The sequence below is a fragment of the Melanerpes formicivorus genome, unplaced genomic scaffold, assembly GCF_026170545.1.
Source record: "Melanerpes formicivorus ecotype bairdi unplaced genomic scaffold, bMelFor1.0.p_v2 SCAF_5, whole genome shotgun sequence".
NCBI classification, from domain to species: Eukaryota; Metazoa; Chordata; class Aves; order Piciformes; family Picidae; genus Melanerpes; species Melanerpes formicivorus.
The window spans coordinates 19,020,890-19,045,644 of record NW_027142357.1 but is presented as its reverse complement, the minus strand read 5'-3'; the positions used below and the strand labels follow the sequence as shown (position 1 = coordinate 19,045,644).

At 44.1% G+C, this 24,755-nt stretch overlaps 1 protein-coding gene across 1 annotated transcript in view; it reads right to left on the bottom strand.

Moving 5' to 3' along the window:
* WIPF1 (WAS/WASL interacting protein family member 1) overlaps positions 1–24,755 on the bottom strand; it is a 55,565-nt gene that overhangs the window by 2,880 nt on the left and 27,930 nt on the right. The window contains 7 exon segments of the mRNA XM_068138546.1: positions 31–144; positions 1,752–1,967; positions 6,464–6,554; positions 6,556–7,229; positions 8,401–8,577; positions 10,560–10,689; positions 11,938–12,026. Of these exon segments, the coding sequence (XP_067994647.1) occupies positions 31–144; positions 1,752–1,967; positions 6,464–6,554; positions 6,556–7,229; positions 8,401–8,577; positions 10,560–10,689; positions 11,938–11,988 (1,453 nt within the window). The 5' untranslated portion in view covers positions 11,989–12,026.

Sequence of the window (24,755 nt, the reverse complement as noted above, 5' to 3'; positions counted from 1 at the left end):
ATTGCAACAGCAGAGGTGGAACAAACTTACCTCTACTTTCACTTCTCGCTAGTTTACTGGGATAACTTCTGTTCATGGGTACATATGGCTCTGGAGGTGGCAAGTCAGAGACAGGATGAAAAGAAAATCTGCTTTCCCATTCATCTGAAAAAGATTCCATGTGATTTATACCTTACTATTGTGACACAGCTTCAGGAAACTATATTAATATCACATTTAATACAGGTTTTATATTACAAAATGTTTACACAGCTCAGTACCAAACCGGCATCCTATTGGGAAGTCAGCGAAGAAGATGCTTTAAGTTAGTTTGAGAATGAAAATTCTTGTTAACTTGAACCACTCATTTAGCCAATCTAACACAAAAACACAGAGCAGGAAAATGGCCATAATTCCACTGAAATAAGCGCAGTGTTCCCTTTTATGTAAGAGATCCATTTGTTTTAACACACACACACAAAGAAATATGTGTTAGCTGAAATACGTAGCATTTCCTATTCCAGAACAGTATTTTTCTCCTGAGTGTAGAATTTTCTGATACTCACATTTAGTTGATATACAGAACTCAAGAGCATCATTGAAAGCACATTGACATAAGTGGTGTTTTTTCTTTCTGGATTTTTACAATGGAAAAAGAAAACTTGAGGCCATTATGGCAAAATCTGTGGTGACAGAGGAACCTGTATGTGACTGGTATCAAAATGGAAAATTATCAGTTGAAAATGTACCTCTTGAGACTACTGAGACCCTACTGAGTTTATAGGATTCTAATGAATAAAGCAAGCTGATAATTTTTTTCATTGAAATAATAGGAAAAGTTTATGGAGCTCTGTTCTGCATTTGAATTTAGAGGCCCAAGGAACAAAGTGTGGGCTGTTTTAAACTGTCATTTCTTCACTTGGTTGCTTCAGGACTTTGCAACCGTAACTCCCTTGCAGTATTGTTATATTTTATTGCATAACGTAATGAATGTCTGAGTAAGTTTTGCCTGGCACTTGTAAATGTGGCTGTTTGCTGTGATCCAGTTTTCCTCTGTGTACTCCCAGTGGCTGCAATCAGAAACCAGTGTGTTTTCTCAACCCTGCAAATGACTAGGGTAGGAAAAAATGTGCTTGTGACCCACCTGCATTGTCTTATGTGTGAAGATCCTTCAAAAGCATGAGTTACAATTTTATTCTCTGCTTACTTTTTCTAACCTTACAAATGCCAGAAATACCAGGTTTGGCCTTCCATAATTAGCTGAAAGGTTTATCTACCCTCTGCAAATACAAAATAATTAAGAAGAAAAGCACAATAAATCTTTAAAATGGCAATCCTGGTGGTTGTCTTTTCAATAAATACTAGCAAAAAGAGAAATACTTGAGCTTCTCAGCAGTGTTCTGACAGTCATCATTCTGACTTCAAAGAGCCTTATCTTAATGTAGCTATGGTCTGAATTCATACTAGAGTCAGAACAATCCCTTTAAACCTTATTTCTGTATTGTAGCAAAGTAAAGCACAGCAAATTTGGGTTTTCCAGACTGTTATCCAAAGGGTTGTTGTGGAGACTGTACTGATGTCTTTGCAGTTGTGCTCTATGCATGGCATATTTAGTCCATTCTTACTTAGCAGGGTTAATCAAGGCCCAAATGACACTTCTCTTGGTCAGAAACCAATGGTCTGCACTAGAAACAAAACCTTTTGTGACTTATTAAGGCCAAAAGCTATAATATAGTCTCTGTCAAAGGCAAACAACTGGGAGGATGACTTACCATCACCTAGATCCTGGAAACCATTTCTGACAGCTGATGAAGGGGGTGGTGGTGGTGGTCCTGCTGCTGCAGAGCCTGGCCGGTCAGGAGGAAGTGGCGGTCGTGGTCCACCTCTCTGGTTGTCCAGGCCTGCCCGGGATGGCAGCTGGGGAGCAGCAGGCAAAGCTCTTGGAGTGCTTCCATTCCTGCTTATGGGAGGAGGTGGTGGGAGGGGGCCTGGAGCAAGACAAAAGGGAAACACACAAATGTCATTTGCATCAGGGATTATTCTGCTGGTGATAAACTGTTGTCTGCATAAATGGGAGAGAGTGCACTGGCTGAAGACCCTTGACCCTGAAGGGAAATAGCCCTCAACACAGACTTCTTTGCTCTCCAGGGCTCTCTAGGAAGTTGGTGCTGATTTAATGAGCAGAGCTGCAGAAATATGTCTCAGTGCCCACCTTTCCCTCAGCTACAGAATCACATAACCACAAAAACATTCAGGCTGGAAGAGAGCCTCAGGATAGGTGCTGGTCCTTGAAGCCACTCTAAATTACGTTGGTCACAATGAGGTTACAGATAGATCCAAACCACAGCCCATTTCTTTTCCATGTACCATTGCAAGAGGATGTGTAACAGAAGAGGCTCAGAGGCTCTTTGTCTATAGGGGTGGTCCTCTCTGGATGTCACAGCCAGAATCTGCAGAGTGCACAGAGAAATTCAGCCCAGGATTGGCACTGTTAAGCAGAATGGAATCAGCTCGCTCATTTATGAACATATATGCTGCATGTCAGGTTTTTCAACAGCTGGAGCACATCCACCTCCTGCTAAACTGAAAACAGACCTCACATGTAGACTGGTATTGCCAGTGTCTCTGTATGTGAGTTAACTGGCATGGTGACATGACAGGTTGTCCTGAGGGCAGAGGATGGGTGCTACTCCAAGAGCAGCAGGTAAGTAAAGGCAAGAAAACTGCTGCTGCTGCCAGAAGAGAGCTACTCATAGTTTGGAAATGAAGCAGAGGGTGCACAGGGCCAAGCCTGTTTAAAAGTCTTGTTACCTCTGTCAGACAACAGTCTAACAGAGTTGACTGTTGGGTCAGAGCTCATTTGAGCAACTGAAAATTATGTTCACTTTAATGAAATGCTTCCTTGACCTGACAAAATCTAGTTAGAGATGTGCATTTTGATAAAGAGAGCAGCAGATATTGTATCTCCAGCAACAAGTATTGAAAATGCTTCAAGAACCACTTGAATTTCCTGTGAGATCTGGTATGGGTGATCCTGCTCTAGCAGGGGGGGTTGGACTGCATGATCTTTTGAGGTCCCTTCCAGTCCCTAATATTCTGTGATTCTGTGGAACACACTGAACTTGGTGAGAGTTTTTTCTTTTTTTAAAATTCCTTTTTCTCCCCCACCTTCTCTTTTTACAGTTTAGTAAAGTTTGCCTTCAGGGAATGGTTTCTAAGAAAGAGAAGCATTTAGTGACTTTCAGAAAAGTTTTTCATTCTCTCTCTCTAAACCACATCATCCATATTGAATTGATGCAGATTAGGAGTATTTACATTTATAATTTATTGCTACAACTTCCTTCTGCTTGTTAAGCCAGCAGAAAGGTATTGCAGGTTCACTAAAACAATCTGCTTATGACAAGAGCCAACCAGGAAAGCAACAGTGGAAGCAGATACCACCATGGAAAAAGCTCTTGGAATCACGTGAAAAACTGCAGACACTCTCTGCAACTTTGATCCATGCTCCCAGTCAGACATGACAAGGTTTCTCTGATTTATTTACTGCAGGCTGTGCTGGCATTGTGCCATCCTTTTGGTTGGCAACCAGTTCCACAAAGCACAGTTCCAGGGCCAGTATTTTCTGTAGCTGCATGGCTGCTGCAGTTGCTGTGCTAGAAGAAATCCAGGCTGGTTCAAGGAGCTGGAAAGCAACACAGATGGCTGTTGCCTGTGGGAGCTTCCATGCCATTCATCTCTATTGTTCAGGATTGGGTGGATTTGAGACTATTCCAGATTTTTATTCCAAAGGATGAAACGAAAATCAACTCTACAAGCTTTCCAGTGTTGCCTTCTGTGCAATGCTTCTCCCTTCTCATTTTAAAAGGGCCTGGCTGTTTGTGCCCAAATTCTCTCATCTCCTAAAGGAGAAGGAGCAGGTATTAAGAGAACTAAGTTATAATGTGCAGTTCTCAAAAGTTATGAACAATAGTTGCCAGAAAGGACAAAGGATATTACAAAATAACTCAAAGAAGGCAGTTCCATTTTCAGTCTCACTTGAAATTTGCATATGGTAAATAGCAATAATTAGTCATGCTGTAACAGCTACCATTATAGTTAACAACTGTTGGCTAGGTCTTTTATTAAAATAATTTGAATTTGGCTGTAAGCATTCATGTCTCCCAACACGTAGAAGGTTGGTTCTGCAAACCTCCATTCACAAGAATGCCACCATTAACTCATGCTGGTTGACTCAGGAGGGCAAATATTGTCACCTATCAGAATCTAGACATCTTTGCACCAAAGCACGTAATGGGGAAACCCCTTGTTCGCAACCTGTTTTAATGACAGTAATTATAATGAAAGTTGCCAAGATCTGTAAAAGTCCATGTGAACAGGCTGGTGATGCACAGTTACTGTCCTTAAGCCATCATCATACCCATAGGCCTTTATTTCCAACTGCAGAATCCCTTGTGCCTACCAGAACCATTTCCCACCTCTGTGTGTGGCAATGGCTGGAAGGGAAGTCCCTGCCCCATGCCACATCCTGCTCCTGCAGCCCTTCTGTGCATTGCACAGGGTGAAAAAGGGATGCCCCATCTGAAGCCATCTGATGCTGTACCTTCTGGATCCACCTTGTAGATCATAGAACAGAATTGTAGAGTGTACTGGGTTGGAAGTGACCTTTAGAGGTCATTTAGTCCAATATCCCTCCAGTACGCGAGAACATCCCAAGCTAGATCAGGTTGCTCATCAAACCTGGCCTTGAATGTCCTCAGGGATGGGGCCTCCAACACCTTCCTTGGCAACCTGTTCCAGTGCTCCACCTCTTCCACCAAACTTCTTCCTAATGTCCAATCAAGACCTAACCTTCCCAAGTTTAAAACCATTACCCCTTGTCCTACAAGCAATCTACAGGCCTTTATAAACAGGCCCTCTCCAGCTTTCCTGTAAGCCCCCTTCAGATACTGGAAGGTCACTATAAGGTCTTCCCAGAGCATTCTCCAGAATGAAGAATCACAACTCTCAGCCTGCCTTTGTAAGAGAGGTCTTCCAGCTCTCAGGTAATTTTTGTGGCACTCCTTTGGATCCTGTTCAACACATCCATGTCCTTCTTGTGTTGGGGGCCCTAGAGCTGGACACAGTACTCTAGATGAGGTCCCAGCAGAGCAGAGTGGCAAAATCAGTTCTTTTGATCTTCTGGCCACACTTCTTTTGATACAGCCCAGCATGTGACTGGCCCTCTGGGCTGCTAGTGTGCATTGTTGGCTCATGTCCAGCTTCTCATCCACCAGTACCCTCAAGTCCTTTTCTGCAGAGCTGCTCTCTATTACCTCATCCTCCAGCCTGACCCAGGCGCAGAACCTTGCACTTGGCCTTGTTGAACCTCATGAGGTTCACCTGGGCCCACTTCTTCAGCTTGTCCAGGTCCCTCTGGAATATTAACTGCACCTCTCAGCTTGGTGTCATCTGCAAAGCTGCTGAGAGTGCACTTGATCCCACTGTCTCTATCACTGATGAAGATATTAAACAGCAGTAGTCCCAGCATGGACCCCTGAGGGACACCATTTGTCACCCATCTCCATCTGGACATCAAACGGTTGACCATTACCCTCTGGATGTGACCATCCAGCTAATTCTTTACCCACTAAGCAGTCCATCCATCAAACCCATATCTCTCCAGCTTAGAGAGAATGATGTTGTGGGGGACCATGTATAAGGCCTTGTAGAAGTCCAGATAGATGACATCCATTGCCCTTCCCTTATCCACCAATGTACTCGCTCCATTGTAGGACTTGCCCTTAGTAAAGATGTGATACCTATCTGAGAGAAGGCCAAAAGGAGGACCTGGGGAACTACAGACATGTCAGTCTGACCTTAGTGCCAGGAACGGTCATGAAGCAGATCACCTTGAGATCACCTGATCAACTGGGTGATCAGGGCCAGCCAGCATGGGTTCATGAGGTCCTGCTTGACGAACCTGATCTCCTTCTACAACAAGGTGACCTGCCTAGTGGATGAGGGAAAGACTGTGGATGCTGTTTACCTGGACTTTTAGCAGGGACTTTGACACTGTCTCCCACAGCACTGTCCTCAAGAAACTGGCATGGATGGGTGCCTCAGCTGGGGCAGAAGTTGGCTGGATTGCCAGCCCTGAAGAGTGGTAGCAAATGGAGTTAAATCCCCTTGGTGGCTAGTCATAGATGGTGTTCCCCAAGGTTCGCACTGGGGCCGGTTCTCTTTCATATCTTTCTCAAAGACCTGGATGAGGGGATTGAGTGTTTCCTCAGTAAGTTTGGCTGAGCCCAACTGTATGATTCTGGGTCACAGCAGGTGAAGCACCTGCAGGGCTGTATCAGGGCAGGGTGGCTGCCGATTTTGGGTTATGCTCCAGGGAGCACTGCCAACGGCGCCACTGGGCAATCGAGAATTTCCACTTCACCCCACCCGGCCCACTTGTTCAACCCCTGGCAAAGCTCTGGACCCTTAGCCCCCGGCTCCGTACCTGATCGGCTCGGGGGGTCTCTGACGGGCGGTGGAGGCCTCTCGTTGGGCGGAAGGGGCAGGGGTCCGGAGCGGCCGCCCCCCGCCGCCGGGCGATGAGGAGGACCCCAGCGAGATGTTCCTCTGGGGCAGCCGCGGCATCTCGTCGCTGCCGCCCGGGACAGGCGGGATAGGGGGTGGCCCCGGCCTGCTAGGGGGAGGTGGGGGCGCTGGGGCACCGACGGTGGGCCGCGGGGCAGAGGGCACAGGCGGCTTGCTGTTCTGCGGCGGCAGCGGGGGCAGAGCCGGCTCCCGAGCTGCTGACGGTCTGTGCCCGGCTGGCGGCGGCGGAGGCGGCGGCTTGTCCTCAGCCGGCCGGCACGGGGTGGGCGGCAGCGGCGGCCGGCCGGAGAAGGGGGATGCCCCGCTGGGGCCTGTCTGCCGGAGTGGCCCGGCCGATCCCGCGCTCCGGCTGCCCAGGAACGGCGGGGGCGAAGGCCCTAAACTGGGCTGCCGGCTCACTCCCGGCACCGGCGGCGAGCCTCTGTTGTGCAGGCTGGAGGCGATGGGCCGGGGCGTGCTGGGTACCGGCGGCGGCACGGGCTCGGGCTTGGAGCCGACGTCGGGCCTTGGCGGCGGCATGCGGCTCCTCTGCGGCTCTGGAGCAGGGGTCCGCGGCCCCGAGGGCGACCCCGGGAAGCGCGGCGGGCCGCTCGGCGGAGAGAAGGGCTTGGCGGCGGCGGAGCGGCCTCCGGGCGGCAGAGCGGGCGGGCGGCTTGCCCCGGCATCTGTGGGCACAGGAGAGGGCATAAGAATCCATCGGACAGGCGATTCCTAACACGCTGCATCCTAAGGGGTCAGCCTTGGCATGGGGCAAGCCAGCCTTCAGGGCCTGGGACCCAGGAGCAGTGAGCTGCTGTTCTGGTAGCACTGGGGAGCTGCTCCAGAGCAGCAGGTGACATTCTGGCAACACTTATCAGGGACGTCTTGTCAGAGACTCAAGTGGCTGCAAGGTAACACCACTGATGCAGCCATTACCCAGCAAGCAATAACACAGGGAGGAAAGAAATGGTGAAGTACGAGTATTTGATACCATCAACATGAAAGCAAAGAAATCTCAGTCCAGCAAAAGGCTATTTGCAGCTGTTTCTAGTAGCTGTTATCTAAGGGGGTACTAGTGCACATCAGGAAGAAGGCAGCCAGCCTTACAGCTGAAGAAGTACTATCCTGTGATGCCAGGAACTTTTGTGTTAATACAAGTTCCCAAAACAGACTATGACATAATAGAAAATACCATCTCTGAGAGACTGTTTTGTATGCAGGTGCTGGAAAATTATGTTAATCTAGAAACTATGTAAGGTTCTCAATACCCTACAACCCCTAGTGTCCAGTCTTCCCTCAACACATGTGAAATCCTATGTCCTTAACTTTACAAAACTAACTGGCCCCAGATCTTCCTCATTTCAAAGGGCACAAAGGCTTCAGCCAGCTTTTTTTCCAGCCATAAGAATACAGTGCATGCCCCTGACAAGCCTACAACTGCAGTGTGGGTATCAGCCAGCTGGGATGCCTCATGCACTCCTTAAATAGTAAGTCATACTGTTGTGGAGCTGATGCAGAGGTATGTTCCATTTGAAAAGTAGATCCTTTTATCTGGGGCACAAGGAAGAATTGATCTGGAATTCTCTTAAGCTCCCCTCTGGTCCTGCATACCCACAGCCAAGGCACAACCTAGTCTGCCTGAATGTAGCAACTGAACATTGCTGAGATCTTTAGTTTTCATTAATAACTCAAAATCTGGTGTTAAGAATAAAACAAGATTCAAGCTGAAAATGACACTTCCTATGACCCTAAGATATTTGAAGACTTTTCAATCCTAGCAGGTAATTTATTGCAGTGCTATGAAGGTTTTAAACAATGTAATTTACTTTTTCACACAAACTGAAAGGTCTTTCTTACCTGCATCTCGATTTGCAGCAGACCTGAGCTTTGGCATTCCTGCTTGAAAAAGGCCTCCGAGGCCAGGTGGTCCACCACCACTGAAGCCGCCACCACCACCACCAAAACCCCCACCGCTGCCACTGCCACCACCTCCTCCAAAGCCACCACTGCCACCTCCACCAGGTCCTTTGGGCTCTGTTGGGGAAAAAAAAAATATCCCCCGTGTTAAGTGGGGAGGCAAGAGCGAGCCTGCAAAGTCACCTCTCTCATTAGAGCAATGCTTGTAGATAGGGTAAAATGGACAAGCTTTCAAAACACACATCTTTGTTCAGGTTGGATCATCATAGCCACCATTACCACCACTATTTCACCATGGAAGAAGTGGTGGAATAAATATATCCACTGCATTTTATTAAGCCATCCCTTTTCTTTAGTCTGCTCTGGACTGGAAAGCAGAGAAACTATCACTATGAAGAATTTGGAACTGAGCATATAATTTGTTACCATCTTTGTAGCTGCTTCCCATTTTTTCACACCTTTGCTCTCTTACCCTTCTCCTGCACTTCTCCATAAGCAAACTGTGAGACAGGGCAATTTCATGAGAAATTAAGAAGGAAGAAGACAAAGGTGTCCTTCCTCTTGGAGGTATCTCTGGAGATTAGTTCTGAGAATGCACAGAACTCTGTCACTATTGATGATGTTGCAGCATACCTACTTATTTAAACAAAGCTTAGAAAGGAAAGAAAGGAAAGAGATTGCTTTTTTGATTACTTCCCTATAGGTCCAGAAATACGACAGGATCCTAAAAGTACAAAGATCAATTGCTTCATTTCTTGTCATCTCTCTTTTCACAACTTTGGGTGGGTGAAAATTTCACTGACTTTCAAGTAATTAAAACCTGTAGATCAAAAGCATTTCTAATAAAGCCACACAGAAAAAAAAGGAGGAAGAATGTGTTCATGGGGGAATGTTTCACATCATCCTTCTCTTTCCTTAAGCACGTTACCTCAGTTCAGCTCTGACTCACATGGGGTGTGAGCCTCTGGAGAAATGCTGCTACTATAGTTTAGTCTTTCATCATGATTTGTTAATTCACGTAAACAAGATAATGGGATGCATCATTTTAATCTTCTTGTTTACCTCTCCTTTACTCCCTCTAATGCTTTTCTCCAGCTCATTACAGCAGCTAGAACACGTAACTCTGCTTTCAGAGATACTACTCAAGTGTTAAAAAACTAAACATCTCTCTGACTGTCGAACTGTATTATTACTATGTCTCATTCCTCTGGGCATTTCCTTCTTTCCTCATCATCTTCCTATCATAGTCCAGTCTTTAATTGCATGGCCAGACCTGGACTGAGTTGTATCACATTTACTAATCAGTCTGTAGAGGTGTCTTCTCTCCCAAGGTAATAAACATTGTTCCTCTGAAGCAGGAGACTCTCTCTTGCTCTTCTGTTCTCTCTTCCCAATACTTTTGTTGCCCAGGCTTTCTAGCCTCTTCTCAGCACCTGCCAACATGCACAGTGAGACACAGCAGCACCACAGCTGGACAGAGACCTTGTCTTGATTCAGGTAAGTGGGGCTGCTGCCCTGTGTCAGAGCACCATTGGGCAGGCTGAGCAGCAAGGCTCAGCCATAAAGATAACACCTCTGAGTCACTCCAGGAGTGGCAAAACTGCCAGCAACAGAGTGACACACAGGTGGGGCTGTGGCTTCTGGCTCTAGTTTTGGTCTAAGTGGCACTGGGGCCACTACAACGAATGGTGCTGTGCTGGATGTTCTTTAATTTTTTCTACTGTTTATGCAAAAGTATAAGCTGAAATTCCATGCTATTCTCTGTGCTCTCCTCAGTCCTGACAGCACACTTGACTGATCTGCTGCAGCTCCTCAGCGGAGCTCCTAGTAGGGTTTTCATAGTTTTCTGATTTAAGCAAATGAGAAAAAGAGAATAAACAAACAAATTAACACTTGCATTTCATAAGCAGTACCTAATTTCTCAGTGACTTAATCCACGATGAACAGAATTTATTTTTATGCATGCAAAATTCTGGCATTTTATTTTACCTACTTCTTTCATGTCAGTTGATCTGATGATATGTAAACTAATATTCTGCATTCAGATATGCAGAACCATTCACACACAGAGAAACTCCGACATGCAGAACCATACTTACTGTCTAGAATCGGGGCACTTCTGTCATTGGTAACAGTCTTCTTCAGTTTTTTCCCTTTGGTAATATCAGATAATAGGGCATTTCTCCCTGCTTGTTCTGACCTGCTTAAGGATGGCTTTTCAGTATTTGCCTGAAAAATAAAATTAAAAGTGAAGAGCCAAAATAAACCTCAACTTCCAGTGACAAAGTGTTGCTCAAATGTGGTAGTCACTTGAGACCTCAGTTGCTGTTTTAACAGCACTGGAATGGGTAGCATGCTGTGTTTGCTTCTGTGGATGATGTTATATGTAGTTTGTCTTATTACTGACTTAGGGTCCAAAACAAGGCTGCTATTCTAACCCACACTGTTCACCAGAAACAGAACACTTATGGGAATTTGCATTTTTTTCACTTAGTATTCAGAGTCTGATTTTTTAAAGGCAAGGCACATTTGTGGCCAATTGCCATTTTGGAGACTGAACAAGAACAGACCACTCAAAAAGGTAGACATTCTTAAAAGTTGTAGTGAGAACTCAATGTACAAATTCTAGATAAATCAGAACTTTATTTGTTATTTTAGTTTTGATAGACCTCTTCATAGAGGCCAAATAAAATCTTCAGATGCCTAAGGTTTTCTCAATGGTCCTCTTCAGTTTACATTTTGGTGATAGAGTTTTTCAAACAAGAGCCAAAACCCCTCCTTCAAACAGACACATATATGCACACACACATGCACATATATGTAGTTATTTCTTCTAGCAAATGGTGTTGCCTGAAAAACTTTTTAACTTTATCAGTGTTCTGGGAATTTCCTGAAAGGTGGTGAGAGCTGCCATGAAGGAACCACGCAGAGAGTCTGTATCTTGCTTGTGGTGGAAAATGAGGGAAAGACTCTTCAGAAACAGAGCCCAATCTAGCTGTGTAATCAGCTAGGGTTTTGCTACAAAAATATCTGAGTCCTTTACAGCAGCATTTCAAGAAGCCTTTTCTTTCTTGTCAGTGATGTGACTGATGGAGACCAAACACAGCACAAGCTCTCTTCCGGTGTAGTCTCACCAAGCACGCTGTGGCAGCAGTAGGTTCTGTGATCTGATACCACAGGCTAGCTGAGGAGGTATGCTGGCTAAGAACTATCCTCACCAAATGTAAACAATAGAATTGTTTTCTTTTCCAGCTCAGGTCGGGTAAGTACTTGAGTAAAACAAAGGAGAAGGTAGAAGTACCTGGCTGGAGAAGGGCAAGGGAAAAGCAAGGTTCCCCTGACTTAGACATCTGTTGAGATGTACCTCTACACCAAATAACATGCATACACTCATCCACACCTCAGTGCCTGTTCAGTATGACAAGTAGCAACAGAGGACAGTGTATATACAGTGTATTTACCTCCTGTAAAACTTACCAATGCCAGTGTTGGGGGAGGAGGGGGAGCTGGAGGGGGAGGCACAGGCATGGTGGAAGGCTAAGATGTGTCTGGTCTTGCTAAGAAACCTGCACAGTAAAACACAGAAACACACAAGGCCCAGAGATTATTTAATAAATGAATTTCTAGTCAGCTGAAAAGCGTCCTTGCAGCTAACGGGTTTATTTGCTACATTACCTAAACAATCTGTAAAGAGCACTTTGTGTTTTATTCTATGGAAAACAGCTGCATCTTTAAACAGGCTCCGTACGTCATCCCCACTGCCACATAAATTCACAGAGATACATACCCAGTTTTGCACAAGTACGCCACCCATGCGTTAGTATGGCAATGGATAAAAATACTGTAACAAAAGTGAACTCTCTTTAATCCAACAATCTCATTTCTGTTGAAGTACTTGGAGATAATCCCATAGATATACCATCAACCCTTACTTCAAGAAGGTATCATCTGCTCAGGATCACAGAAAGAGATGCTAACCCTTCAAAGCCCTTAAATTGCTGGAAGATCTCTCCCATTATGAGTCGGGTGGAACAGCAGAGCTCTAGGAAAGACTCATGCTTCTTCTTTTCTCTCTGCTTGCTCTGAAGACCTCTGAATGCACCTCTGAATGCACCTTCCTCCTTCTCAGGAGCAACACACACAGTCATACCCTTTGCATTTCCCAGAGGCACAAGCAGGCAGCGCAGCCTCTCAGCCACAAGCTGCTGCAAAGATAAAAGCCTGACTGCCAAAGCTCAGCCTGCCCCAAGCTGGACACCAGGCTCCTGCTTTTCCACAGCTCAAGCAGAAATTCCAACCTAGGCCAGTTCTAGGAGGGTCATGTTGGAGATGCAGAACTTCAATGCAATGAAAGTATTAGATGAGAAAAAAATAAAAGAAAGGAAAAGCCTCAAGGAGATTTTTTTCAAATCACAAGGGTGGTTTTTGTGGCATTTTGGGTCACTGCTCACTGGAACTGTGCCTATCAGACGCTCCAGGACTCTTCTAATGGTGCTATGGCATTTCAGTATGTGTTTTGCTCTTGCCCATTCACCTGAGCCATCCTTAGTAACAGTGATTTGCCACTATTTGTGTAATTTTGGCACAAGCTGGGTAAACACAGTGGGAATAGGAATAAAGGTTATTCTTGCAACAACCCCAGGCTGATGGCTACGGACCCAGGACAGTTATTCACAAGAATGCACATTTCTTACTTTCTGAAGCCATTTAACTGTTTTTGATAAAACCAAGGAGATCTGTAATAGCACAGTATCTGCCAAATCAACTTCAGGCTAGGTAAGGTACCCTTTACAGTTTAAATGAGCATTAGGAAAATGTTCTGGATAGAACAAAACATCATTTGGAGTGAAGATTTGAGCTGAGTCACCACCCATAAAGTCTATAATCACTCTGAGATGATCCATGGTGTGTGTGAGAAAAAAAACCCAAAGGAACAGATTTATCTTGTTAGATGCTCACACTTCAAAAAAATTAAACTACAGCTATAGACCCACCCCAAATTAAAGAACTGCTGAGCTATCTTCCTCAAAAGGAAGCTTTTCTGAAATATGACTTCAGTGGAATTTATCTAAAAACTTTTATGAGGAAAGGATTTGGAAAGGACTCAAGCACATCACCCCTAGCTCTGTCTAGAAAAAAAAACAGACTTCAAAGTGGCATGAGGCACTACCGTTTTCTCTGGCATTTGCAGGTTTTCTTCTCACTTACTGCAGAAATTGTTTCTCTTTCCGGTTAGTGCAAAAGAGCAAGCAGAGCAGAGGGGAAGCTGGCTCAGGGACAGCCTGACTGACAGAGAGGAAGCTGTGTGAAGCCAAGCCTACGCAGCTCTGTGCAAACATAGGCAGTCGCAGAGCCCCGTGCACGGGCTGGCCTGCGCTCAGCAGCCCCTTCGTGCCTTACTGCGCAGCTTGCTGAGTCTCCAGAGAAGCACCAGCTCCACACTCGGAGGACCGCCTCGAATTCGGTTACATTTCTGTCTTCTGTATTTCTAGCTCTCCGTAGTTAGACAAAACAGCACAAAGCCCTATCTTTTCCCGATCTGCTTATCCTAAATACAATATTTGAAATCTGAAACCTATTCAAAAGAGCACCGAGACTAACGCTGCTTTGTTCTTCAGCTTCCTGTTTAAAAAAATAGTCAACAGGAAAATTATTTCGTACAGCAGACCACAACCATCCTGTTTCTTTACACAGTCTTTTCACAGCTGCCGTTGTCTCTAGTGTGACTGTGCCATTAGACTATTTCACCAACCTTTTAACTCCTTCAACTGATTAAAAAGAGATAAATCCTGCACTGCTTTGGTAAGAGGGAAAAAACAGTCTGGGTAATGTGCTGTGAGTCTCCTTGGTACTCCACATGCCACAGGAAAGCTTCTGGAGAGGGTAGAATAAAGTTTGGTTTGATATCAGACTTTTAAATTAATACCTTAAGGCAGCTCAGACCTGAATGCAGCAAGTGAGCCAGCCACTCTGAAATGCTTTCTCTAAAAAGCAGTACTTTTGCAAATGTTATAACTAGTCTACCTCCTTGTCAGTTAAGTGATTGCTTTCTGCTTGCTTGTGCTAGGCTGCTTTACTTACATTTTGCTTAACTGGCTTCTTAAGAAATCAGTGGGGATGGAGGGGAAGCAAGGTGAGGCTTAAAGCTTGACATCTCTAAGGGGAAGCCACTACCCATGGACACATCCAGCATCTCTAAAATCCAACATCTCTGCATACATTATTTGAAAACAAGTAAGGTGCAGAAAGCTTCTGGGTCCCCCTTCTTTCCCTATCCCAGCCTACATACCCGCCATCACCAGCTGCATACAAGCTAGTACCTCAAGCTAGTACTGTCTGGTAATGCCAGGCTCTCTCGACTGGACAGGAGTGGAAATTAGGTACACAGCTTCACACTAGTCTGAAAAGTGGCATTTTGGAAGCACAGGATGAGCTTTCATACTAGACAAAACTCAGAACTGGCTTGAAGTTTAATGCAAGCATCCTGCAGAGTTGTTTTACTCATGATGTTCTAGAGCACATATATGTTTTAGGAGCCATTAGAAAAGAGATCATATGGCATGACTTAGAAACCTGTGTGCCCTCACACAAGTATAATGCAGAGCCAATAAAACAGCACAGTTTGCAAAACTTTAGCTTAAAATATAAGTTACAACACTGCTTTGCTCTTACTTTTGTCACTTGTTGGCTGCTCCTGCTGCTGAGACAGAGAGCATTTTGGAAACTCATGCTGAAATTTTGCAGCAAGAAATGGGACCTCTGTCTTTGAAGTTCTAACTCACCCTTGCTGTTTGGTTGCTAGATTTAGTACAATTTTCCTCCCCCTGACATTTTGTAAGCACAAAACATGACACCTTCTGGGTTTTTAAATTTGATCACTACAAGACTGTAGGAAGGATCATACTGTAATGAAGAGATGCAACAACTTAGGGGCTTCCCTGCAAAGCATAATGCAGTGCCAGGGATGACCCTTAGTATGAGCAGCACCTCTCGGGCTGCAGAAGCAAAGCAGCTGAGTCGGCACAATGCCAAACTTGAATTCTGCAGCTGCTTCATTCATCACTAATTTGCAGGATCACTGTTTGGCACTGCGCACAGAGATGTCCTATGATGTTAACTGTAACTCTGCAATTAGGGGAAAGCTTTGGTTACCATCCTAAACCTCAGCAATGGACTCAGGACCCATTTTACCTACCAAATCTGTTAACAACCAAGTGCTTCAGGGTCTTGAAAAGGAACCAATTCCAAAACACCACATCTGAAGGCATATAGCTACTTTGAAAGCCAGGACACATGTACTTGTGTATTTTCTAGGCAATAGTGTAAATCATCACAGCTTTTAAGAAGCTACATGAAAATGATATATCTAGATGAGCATTGGTGATGTAACAGCAAAGATTACAGTAAATAACCTGCACATGCACACCACAGTGTTGGCCCCTAAACCCGAAACACAAAGGTCTGCATTGTCAAGGAAGAGGGAAGGATTTCCACAGCTGGCAGCAGCAGCTGCTCTCCCGCTGTGAGGCAGGCGCCAGCAGCACCGTGCACACTGCTTTTTGCTCTGCATCGGGGCTGCCATTGCTACGAGCAGGCACCGCAACACAGTCCTCATGCTTGCTCTGTACTGCTTCAGCTACAGCTTCAGTGCCAGGATTGCTTCCCTGCAGACCACAAGCATGCTTCTCAAGAGGGGAGTACATGCAGCCTGCATCTGCTGCCTTTTAAGAAACCCACCCTGGCCAGTTAGCAAATGAGATGCCCCAGAACTGCCCATATAATCCCAGGCCAATCATTTAATCAGAGATGCACAAGGAACCTCTGATTTTGGCAAGATAGCAGGCACACCCAGCAGTCGGAAATGGCATTAAAATATTACAAGATTAAATTTATCATTAAATTAAGATTAATTAAACAAAGATTAAATTTATCACGATAAAAACTAAAGTAATTAAAAAAATAATAAAAGAGAAAGTACATGTTGCACTCTGCATGCAGAGTCCCTTGCTCTGTGAAGCAATCCATAAAGAGAAGAAGCAAAAGTGGCACTGAACTGAATTCCATGAAACACAAATTCTGAGCACTTCAGACTAAATTTGGTACATCAGAAATCATTTCAGGAGCACTACAAACGCTAAAACCAAATGTGATATTTAACTTGGGATAGACAGCACGAGGAGTTGGACGGCAACTGCACTGTTTGCATCTAACTGCACTGTCAGCCATTTTGAGATGCTTTGAGGCACCCCCTCCTAAACATATTGAGTCAGAGGCAGACAGGCAGCTCACTGTGGTTAATCATTTCCTGCATGATTAATTTCCAGGAGAAAAAAGAGGAAGGAAAAAACAACTGTAGAAATAAAATAGAATTGATAAAACTTAAGGGAAGAAAAAAAACCAAACCAACAATTAAAATGCTGATTGGCCCTCTCTGCCAAAGGACCTAACTTCCAAGCCAGTATTGACTTGGTTCTTTCAAAATGCATTACTTTTTGCTAATGAGAAAAAAGGAGAAATAAAAAAATAATAATCTGAACTTCAAGAAATTTGGCTAAGTTACCAAGTACTTCAGTTAAAGTAGCTCTTGAAACCAAAAGGACAACTAACTGCAAACACATTACAAAGCAGTTGGAAAACTGCTTAAAATCAGTTTCACACAGACCACAATATATTTTCATGAGCCTCTTAAAACAGAAGCATAGAATGGTAGGGGTTGGAAGGGACTTCTGAAGATCATCCAGTCCAACCCCCGTATTAACACAGGTATGCCTAGATCATGTTGCACAGGAACACGTCCAGGTGGGTTTTAACAGTCTCCAGAGAAGGAGGCTCCACAACCAATCTGGGCAGCCTCTTCCAGTGATCCATCACCCTAAAAGTAAAGAAGTTTCTCCTCAAGTTCAAGTGAAACTCCTTGTCTTCTAGTTTGTATCTGTTGCCCTTATCCTACGACCTGCCACCGCTGAAAAGAGCCCAGAATTATTAAGCCACTTCGATAAAAATTGTCACTGTGATGCCACAAAATTTGTTCAAGTTCCACTGCTCCCACTTTCCTTGGTGGACCTGAGCCATTAGTAATCCTACATATTCCACCACCATATCCTCCAAAGGCCAGAAGGACTGTCTGCATTAAGAGAGTTAGTGAGGGAGGGTGGCAAGGTGTGAATGAGAGCTTTAGAGGATGCTGAAGACACTCCTCCCATGCAACATGAGGCCAGTAAATCCTACCTGGAAAAAAAAAAATCTAGTATTTTAATCCTTCTCTTTTTATTGACATTTCTAAATATGTAGAAACCTATAAATAAATATACATATAGATGGTTTTAAGCCCCTAAAGAATTCAGCAAAGTTCACCAAACCAAAACCAGTACATCAGGAAGCTTCCTATATATGCTGAAGAGGAATTTACCTACAGGGTGAAGAAAGAATATTTAGAAGACTCTCTGGCTCAGTCATACATAGAGGAGTGAAAAACCTGACAGGCACTAGAATAACCTGATACAAGTTTTAATTGAGACACAGGGGAGCTATGGTATAACCACTCTACATTCAGCAGGAGTGCCTGGATTTTTCTCCTCCTAACTGGGGTAAACCTTCCAAAGCTGAGGACCTCCAGAGAAAGAAAGTGACACTTAAAATGTCACTCTCAGTAATTTTGGGTCCTTCAACATCAGTGAGTGGTCTATTATGATAGTTTCTGGCTGAAATGATTCTCCCTTTGGTGCAGGGATTACAAGATTTGTGGCCTGAGAAATAAGGGTGTGAGAATGCAAATTGTCCTATCCTGTCCAGAGGAAACTGTGGTGATGAAAGAGGCACTAGCATTTCACCCTTGAAGCCAGTTGCAGAGCACTAGACAGCCAAAAGAGAGACCAAGAGAGAAGTTACTTCAGATGCCTGAGACCCAGGGAAATTCTGGGGAGCTGCCACTACCAGAGGAAGGAAACCAACTTTATTTGGGACTTTTTGCATTTCAAAGAAACTCTCCACGATACCTGAAATGAGTGGTGCATGACATGCCATCTAGAATGAAAATGCCACCCCCTATGCAAAGTTCCAGGGCAGAGAAAGTGGCCAGTACCAGCCATACTGGAGAGCTCTTGCCCAGACCTTGAATCAGAGCTTCCTTTCACTTTTCACAAAAAGCCCTTAGAGGGGTGACAGGTGATGGCTTCATTCACAGGCACATGCATAAAATGGATGAGGTCTGTGTGGCACCAAAATAGGACTTAGCCCAACCTGAATGACACACAGGAACCGGCAATAACAGGAAGATCTGCCATGGGTAGCTGCATCTTTGCAATCTTGACAGTACCTGACTTGGGGGATGCAATGGCATCCTGCTGTGGTTAGAGGCCAGAAAGGGGAGAAGAAAAAAGCAAGAGCCTGGAGGTCTCTAGTAGGAATGCACAGGGGCAGTTCTTGGGGAATAAACGTGTCAAGCCAGAAACAAAGTGAGCATTTTTTCAGCCCTCCTTAGGCTGCAGAGAGATGACATATTGTTTGTTTTAGACATACACTTTTCAATAATTTCAATCTTTTACCTCTTACAACAGTATAGCTGAACTATGTGCAGATATTGAGAGGCTACTGAGGAGTAGTGAGACAAATACTCACAAACAACAAAGCATAAGACTAGTTAGCAAAAAAAACCAGAGGATGCTGTGACACACATCTCTGTGTGTCTCATCCTACGCACTTGTGTCCTGCCAAAACGACAACATCTCCATCTTCCTCTATCCCTTCTGCTCATGTTCCTCACAGTGACCCTGCAGGCAGCACTGGTTGCAGTTCACACTACACAACTCCCCAGAGTTTTAAAATTCCCTAAACACTTTCAATCTCCTTCTTACTATCACAGGAAAACAGTAACAAATCAGGTTACTGTGGGGTGTCAGTGGTAAGGGAATTATCAGATCACTAAGCCAGGACAGGACCGTGTGGTGCCAAGAGCAGTAACAGCCAGATGCACTCATGGTCCACAGCAAGTTGCATCCAGTTGACAAACCTCATTTGTCAAAGGCAGCCAGAAGTTATATGGCAAAAATCCAGTGGTGTTTCACCCATGGAAAATTACAGCTAGGAAATTGTCCACTACAGTGTCAGAATTTTGTTTTAATCCAAGTATTTGAAACAGGTTTTTGTTTTGTTTTGTTTTTCAATGACTTATTTTTCAAGATATGCAAAGGTTCACAGGCAAAGGCTAGCTTGGAGGACTGTCACCAGTCACTATTTGGAAAAAGTAGCAAACCTTTTGGACAGTTTAAGTGTTTGGATGCTGACTTGAGAAAAGCTGATAACATAAGGGCAAATATGCTACAGCAGAGAGTGTCTCAGACTCACTGGAAACAGAAATGGCTTCCATCCAGTCCATGCTCCTGTAATTTCTTTCAGCTGGTGCTTTCAGAGGAGTTATATGGAAATATTCCTGCCTGCTCATAGTCTGAGAGTTGGCTCACACCCTCTGCCACAATGACCCTGCCTGAGAAGTGGGACTTCAGCCCTGTGAATGAAGCCAGGAGCAAAGTCCATATACCAGGCACTGCAGGAGAGCTTCGCCTGTGTTCTAACACAAGCATGTGTGTCACTCCTTAGCAAAAGTTTGGGGCCAATGGCAGCAGAGCAATCTACAGTTGCTGGGCTGCAGAAAGGAGGACACAACTTGAGACACTGCAGCCTCCTACAGCTCACTCCCCTCTTCTGCCTTCCTGCCAAAAAAAAACCCCAAACAAACAAAAAACCAAACCCCAACCAACCAAACAAACAAAAAAAACCCAACAAAAAAAAGAAAATAAAAGAAGAAAAAAAGGAAACAAAGAAAAGCCCTTCCCCTAACCCCTCCACAAAGAAAAACACAACAGCAGATAGCTTTAACCTCTCCTCTAGACAGAACTGACAGTTAAGGACTGAACTGCTTGTGCCTGAGCTCTTATTTCAGCTGTCCAGAGCACAGCTGCCTGCAATATTCAATCACCTACCATCCAAGACAACCTTTAGTTAACCTGAATGTTTGAAACAACACACAGGGCTGTGTTATTCTAGGCATGCTGCCCAACACAGCCAACAAGGGATTCACCCTGGCTGGGGGTGACCTCAGCATGTAGCCCTAAAGAAAGGGATCCTCATTTTGGTGCTCAGGAGAGGCTGTAGGGACCACCTCTTCACATAGGGTCTACATATCTGGGGCAACAAGGACCTGTCTCTCTCCATCTTGTTCCCTCACCTGTTCCTCCCTGTGAACACTGTCTCTTCACAAAATACTGTTCCTAATATACAGCCCAAGAGCTTCTTCCCAGTGGAGCTGCTTTCATGTGTCTGTTCAGCAGCACACACATTGCTGCACAGCTTTCTCCCCAAAATGTGACCCCTTTTAAACTACAGGAGCTGTTAGCAGGGTGAACAGGCTAGGCCAGAAATTAAGGATTTGTGAGTATTGGCTTCAGCTTATTCAGTCCTAAATCAGAACGAAAATCATTGCATCATGTTGGAAGAAGTCCTGAAGGAAAGGACATCTTCCACCAATTTATTCTCACAACACAGTACTGCTCAGCTCTCTGACCAGGCAGGATCATCCATGGCCTGAGGGTGGCAGGCAGCCTGCACAGAGAGTGAGGTGAAGGGCAGGAAGGGATGTTTCCTGCACCCCACACCTGGTGACCCAGAGGGGGAAAGGCACAGGGTGGCCCCTGGAGCCTCCAGCTTGTTACCATGGGAAAAAACATGTGTGTTCACATCAGCGTCCCTGCCTTTTGCCTTTCCACCTACTGCTCCAGGATTTATTTTTTTTAAGGAAGTTAGAAATCTGACCATTTGTTTGTTCTCTGTATCATGAAGGCAATTCTGCCATTTGAATCACATTGACAGAAGTCTGGAGGATTTCACACCCCCCCCCCTCCCCCCCTTTCTCTCCACTCTTTTATGACATAATTCGCCAAAAGTATAAAAAATTAGTCTGAATGGTTTCTTGGACATGTGAGTGGCTGTAACTTTCAGTCAGTATAAGTCATGGTGAATGAACCCTGAGATTTTGCTGGTGGAAATCTGCTGACTACAGCTGCCCACTAGGTTTCTGTGAATCCCCTTCACAACAGTGATTATAAGGAGAGTGGCTTCTTCAGCAAATCCTGAGGCTGGGATGAAAAGAGATGGTTTGGAGCCACAAGTCACATCAAGGGAGCTCTAGGATACCCTGCATCACATCTGCTCCATGCCCAGGGCACCAAATTATCACATTGTGACCTGTGTAACACCATTGCTGCAGTCTTCATTCACCTTTTCCTTCTGACCCACAGGACAACACGAGGCTGAGTTGAAAGCATTTTACTATAATGAAGGCACACAGAAAAGTGTCAAGGATTTCAGACACTGTCAGATTATCTTCCTTCTCACTAGGTGTAGGTTTAGAATTCAGTTGGCTTTGACATTCAAATAGGGTTTTAAAAATGTGTTCTTCATCACAATCAACTAAGTTTTACTAAACCTGCATTGAACTGTGACTGGCTAGCATTATAAAATCATATTAAAATAGTGACTACCTCTAAAGGAGAAATCTGAGGCATATACGGGCCAGACATGTGGAATTAATTTAAAACACTATTTCCCAATCCCTCTTGCTTGTAAATATTGCAATATTTCTATAAGAACACTGAGAAACTACAGTGCACAGAGATTAGTTCAGATTTCACATCAAAAGCCCAAACAAATAGTTAAGTGGCCTGGGCAGTAAGCAGAGAAAGAGCAACTACACATGCAAGGGTGCATTAGAATTTTTACAGCCCAGGTGTTGACATGAATGAGAGAGTAATTTGAATACTTGTCATTAGAGGAGCAATCAAAGACTGATCTGCCTGGAGTGTGGGAAAAACAAAACAAAACCCGGCCCCAGATCTGCATAATGTAAGGCAGCCTGCTCCACCAAAGACAGTTCAGGAAAATAAATACCACCTCAGAGCCCGGTTGCCAGCAATAAAAGTCTCAGTCCAGTGTGGCAAGCCCTCCAATAAATCAGTTTTGTGAGAACCAGACAACCAGGTCTGGTAGAGATTGTAATTAAAAGGAAAGAAAAAAAAAATATATCTTATTTTCTGTTCTGAAAGTTAATTTTTAATTATTTGAGGCTGCAAAGTGCTGAGACCGCAAACCCCCACTAAAATGGGTGGGGATGGAGAGTCTGATTTTACTCTCATTAGAGTTCATGGAAAGGCTCTGGCCAGTTTTCAGATGGGGCTGGATGAAACCTGTTGTACCTTATGACTTTGCTGAATTATGTGGGATGATCAGACTTAAGGTCTAAGAAGAGAACATCCTGTGAAGTCTTGTGATATTCTCTGTTGCACAGGGATTTGCACTGTAGCTCAGAGTTAGTCACTAAACCAGATAATTTGTGAGGCACACTGAATCACATTTGCACATCAATGATGAATCTGAGGAATGTCACAGTCAGCAGTCAAGGTTGGCACTGACCCTGAAACACCATCTTTTGGATGCAGAAGGCTGGTGGAGTGAGGACCACAGCCACAGTCTGCACAGAGATGCCACCACTTGTGTTCAGCAATGCAGCATCTTGCCTTATGAACTTGGGGAGAGCAAACAGCTATAATGTCCTCTCTCTGAAAGGACCATGATCTATTGAAACACTCCTAACTTTCCTTCTGTGCCCTGCTCACAGACAACAAACTGAAGAGAAACTCCCACCAGACCTTACAAACTGACTAGATACTAAATGAGGACTCCTGCATATGACTTGCATCCCCTCTGTGGACAAACCTCTGATCTCTAATGTAAAAAGTTATAAATAGTGTTTATAAATGCTTATTTCAATAACACGGCCAGAGAGAGTTAAGTTCTTTGTGGACTCTGTTGGACTGTTACAGAACAATTACTTTTTTATGAGTCACATGCCCAAAGGAATTAATACAAGTTTGCAAATAAGGCAACGGAAAATTTTAAGCTCACTGAAAATGAAATACACAAAAATACATTAAAAATACCATTACTTTGCATACTTAAGAGTTTTTACTATGATTGGTATTTTATCACAGATCCTCCTCTGAGAATAGCTACAAAAACTTGCTTACATAATTTCTGTACTAACTCACTTCCCAAGCCTGAAACCCCTGCAGTATGTGAAGCTGGGCAGCATACACTGGGTATCTGCACACGCATGGAGTTGGATGAGGAAGTGTCCATTTGTACAAGCAATCAAAGCAGCTGGCAGCATCTGTTCCTGCCCGCTTGGGAGAGGTTTGGGAGCTATGTAGTTCATACTGCATCTCAGAAAGTTTTCAGATAGGCTGCTGTGATTTTGGTCATTATTTTTAAAGGTTCTCAGCAGTATGAAAACAAACATGCAGGAGAGATTTAGAATCAGGATGGAAATAATAAAGAGGAGGGGAAAAGCAATCTGAAACAGAGGGTCTGCTTCAGCAAACAAACTCTCTTCCCCTAGCTCCAAGACTTCCATCACCCTTTCTTTGTGTTGGGGCCAACCTTAGCCAACCCAGACTACGTATTTACTGTGACCAAAAGGTAATTGATCATCTTTTCAAAAGGGTCTACGAAACTTTAGAAACTTCACCCAAAGGAATTAAAAAGCCCCAAACCCAAGGTAAATTAAGGACAAGAGATTAATTTTAACCTTAAATATCCCATCATACATATTTTGGTTTGAAATGGGTTAATTTAGAAACAAAGAAAAAAAGCTATGGTGTTACTGAAGACATTATTTCACAAGTGAATTTCCACTATCACCTAATCTTATGGCAGTACTGGCAAATGATGTTTTGTTCTAATCAATATAAAAACAAATCCAAAATGTTATATGCCTGCACACCCAGATTACTTACCTGGCTGGAATACAGCAAAAAAAATGTCTATTGCAACTTGTTTTACAGAAACAGAGGAAGGAATACACTATTGCTATCAAAAATTGTCCAATAAGACAACTAAAAAACTGGATTTAGATGGCTTATGTAAAACTAACAGATCAGATAACCATTAAGTAAATTAGAGGTTGCCATTATCTTGGTTCTTTGTATCATATATAAAATCTGCTAAATCAGACCATCTTTGTATCTGTTTAAAAAAAACCAGTGATTTTGTAGCATACCCATGTTAACTGCATTAATTCACTGGCTTTATTACCACAACAAGAACAGCTTAATTCAAAAAGGTGAATATTTTAACAAAGTAAAAAAATGTGTCAGCTGTCCTTAGCTGATAGGAGTTGCTATAGTTTCACTCCAAACATACAAAGTCTTCTACCAGAGAAAGATATGGTCCCAAAGTAGTAATGC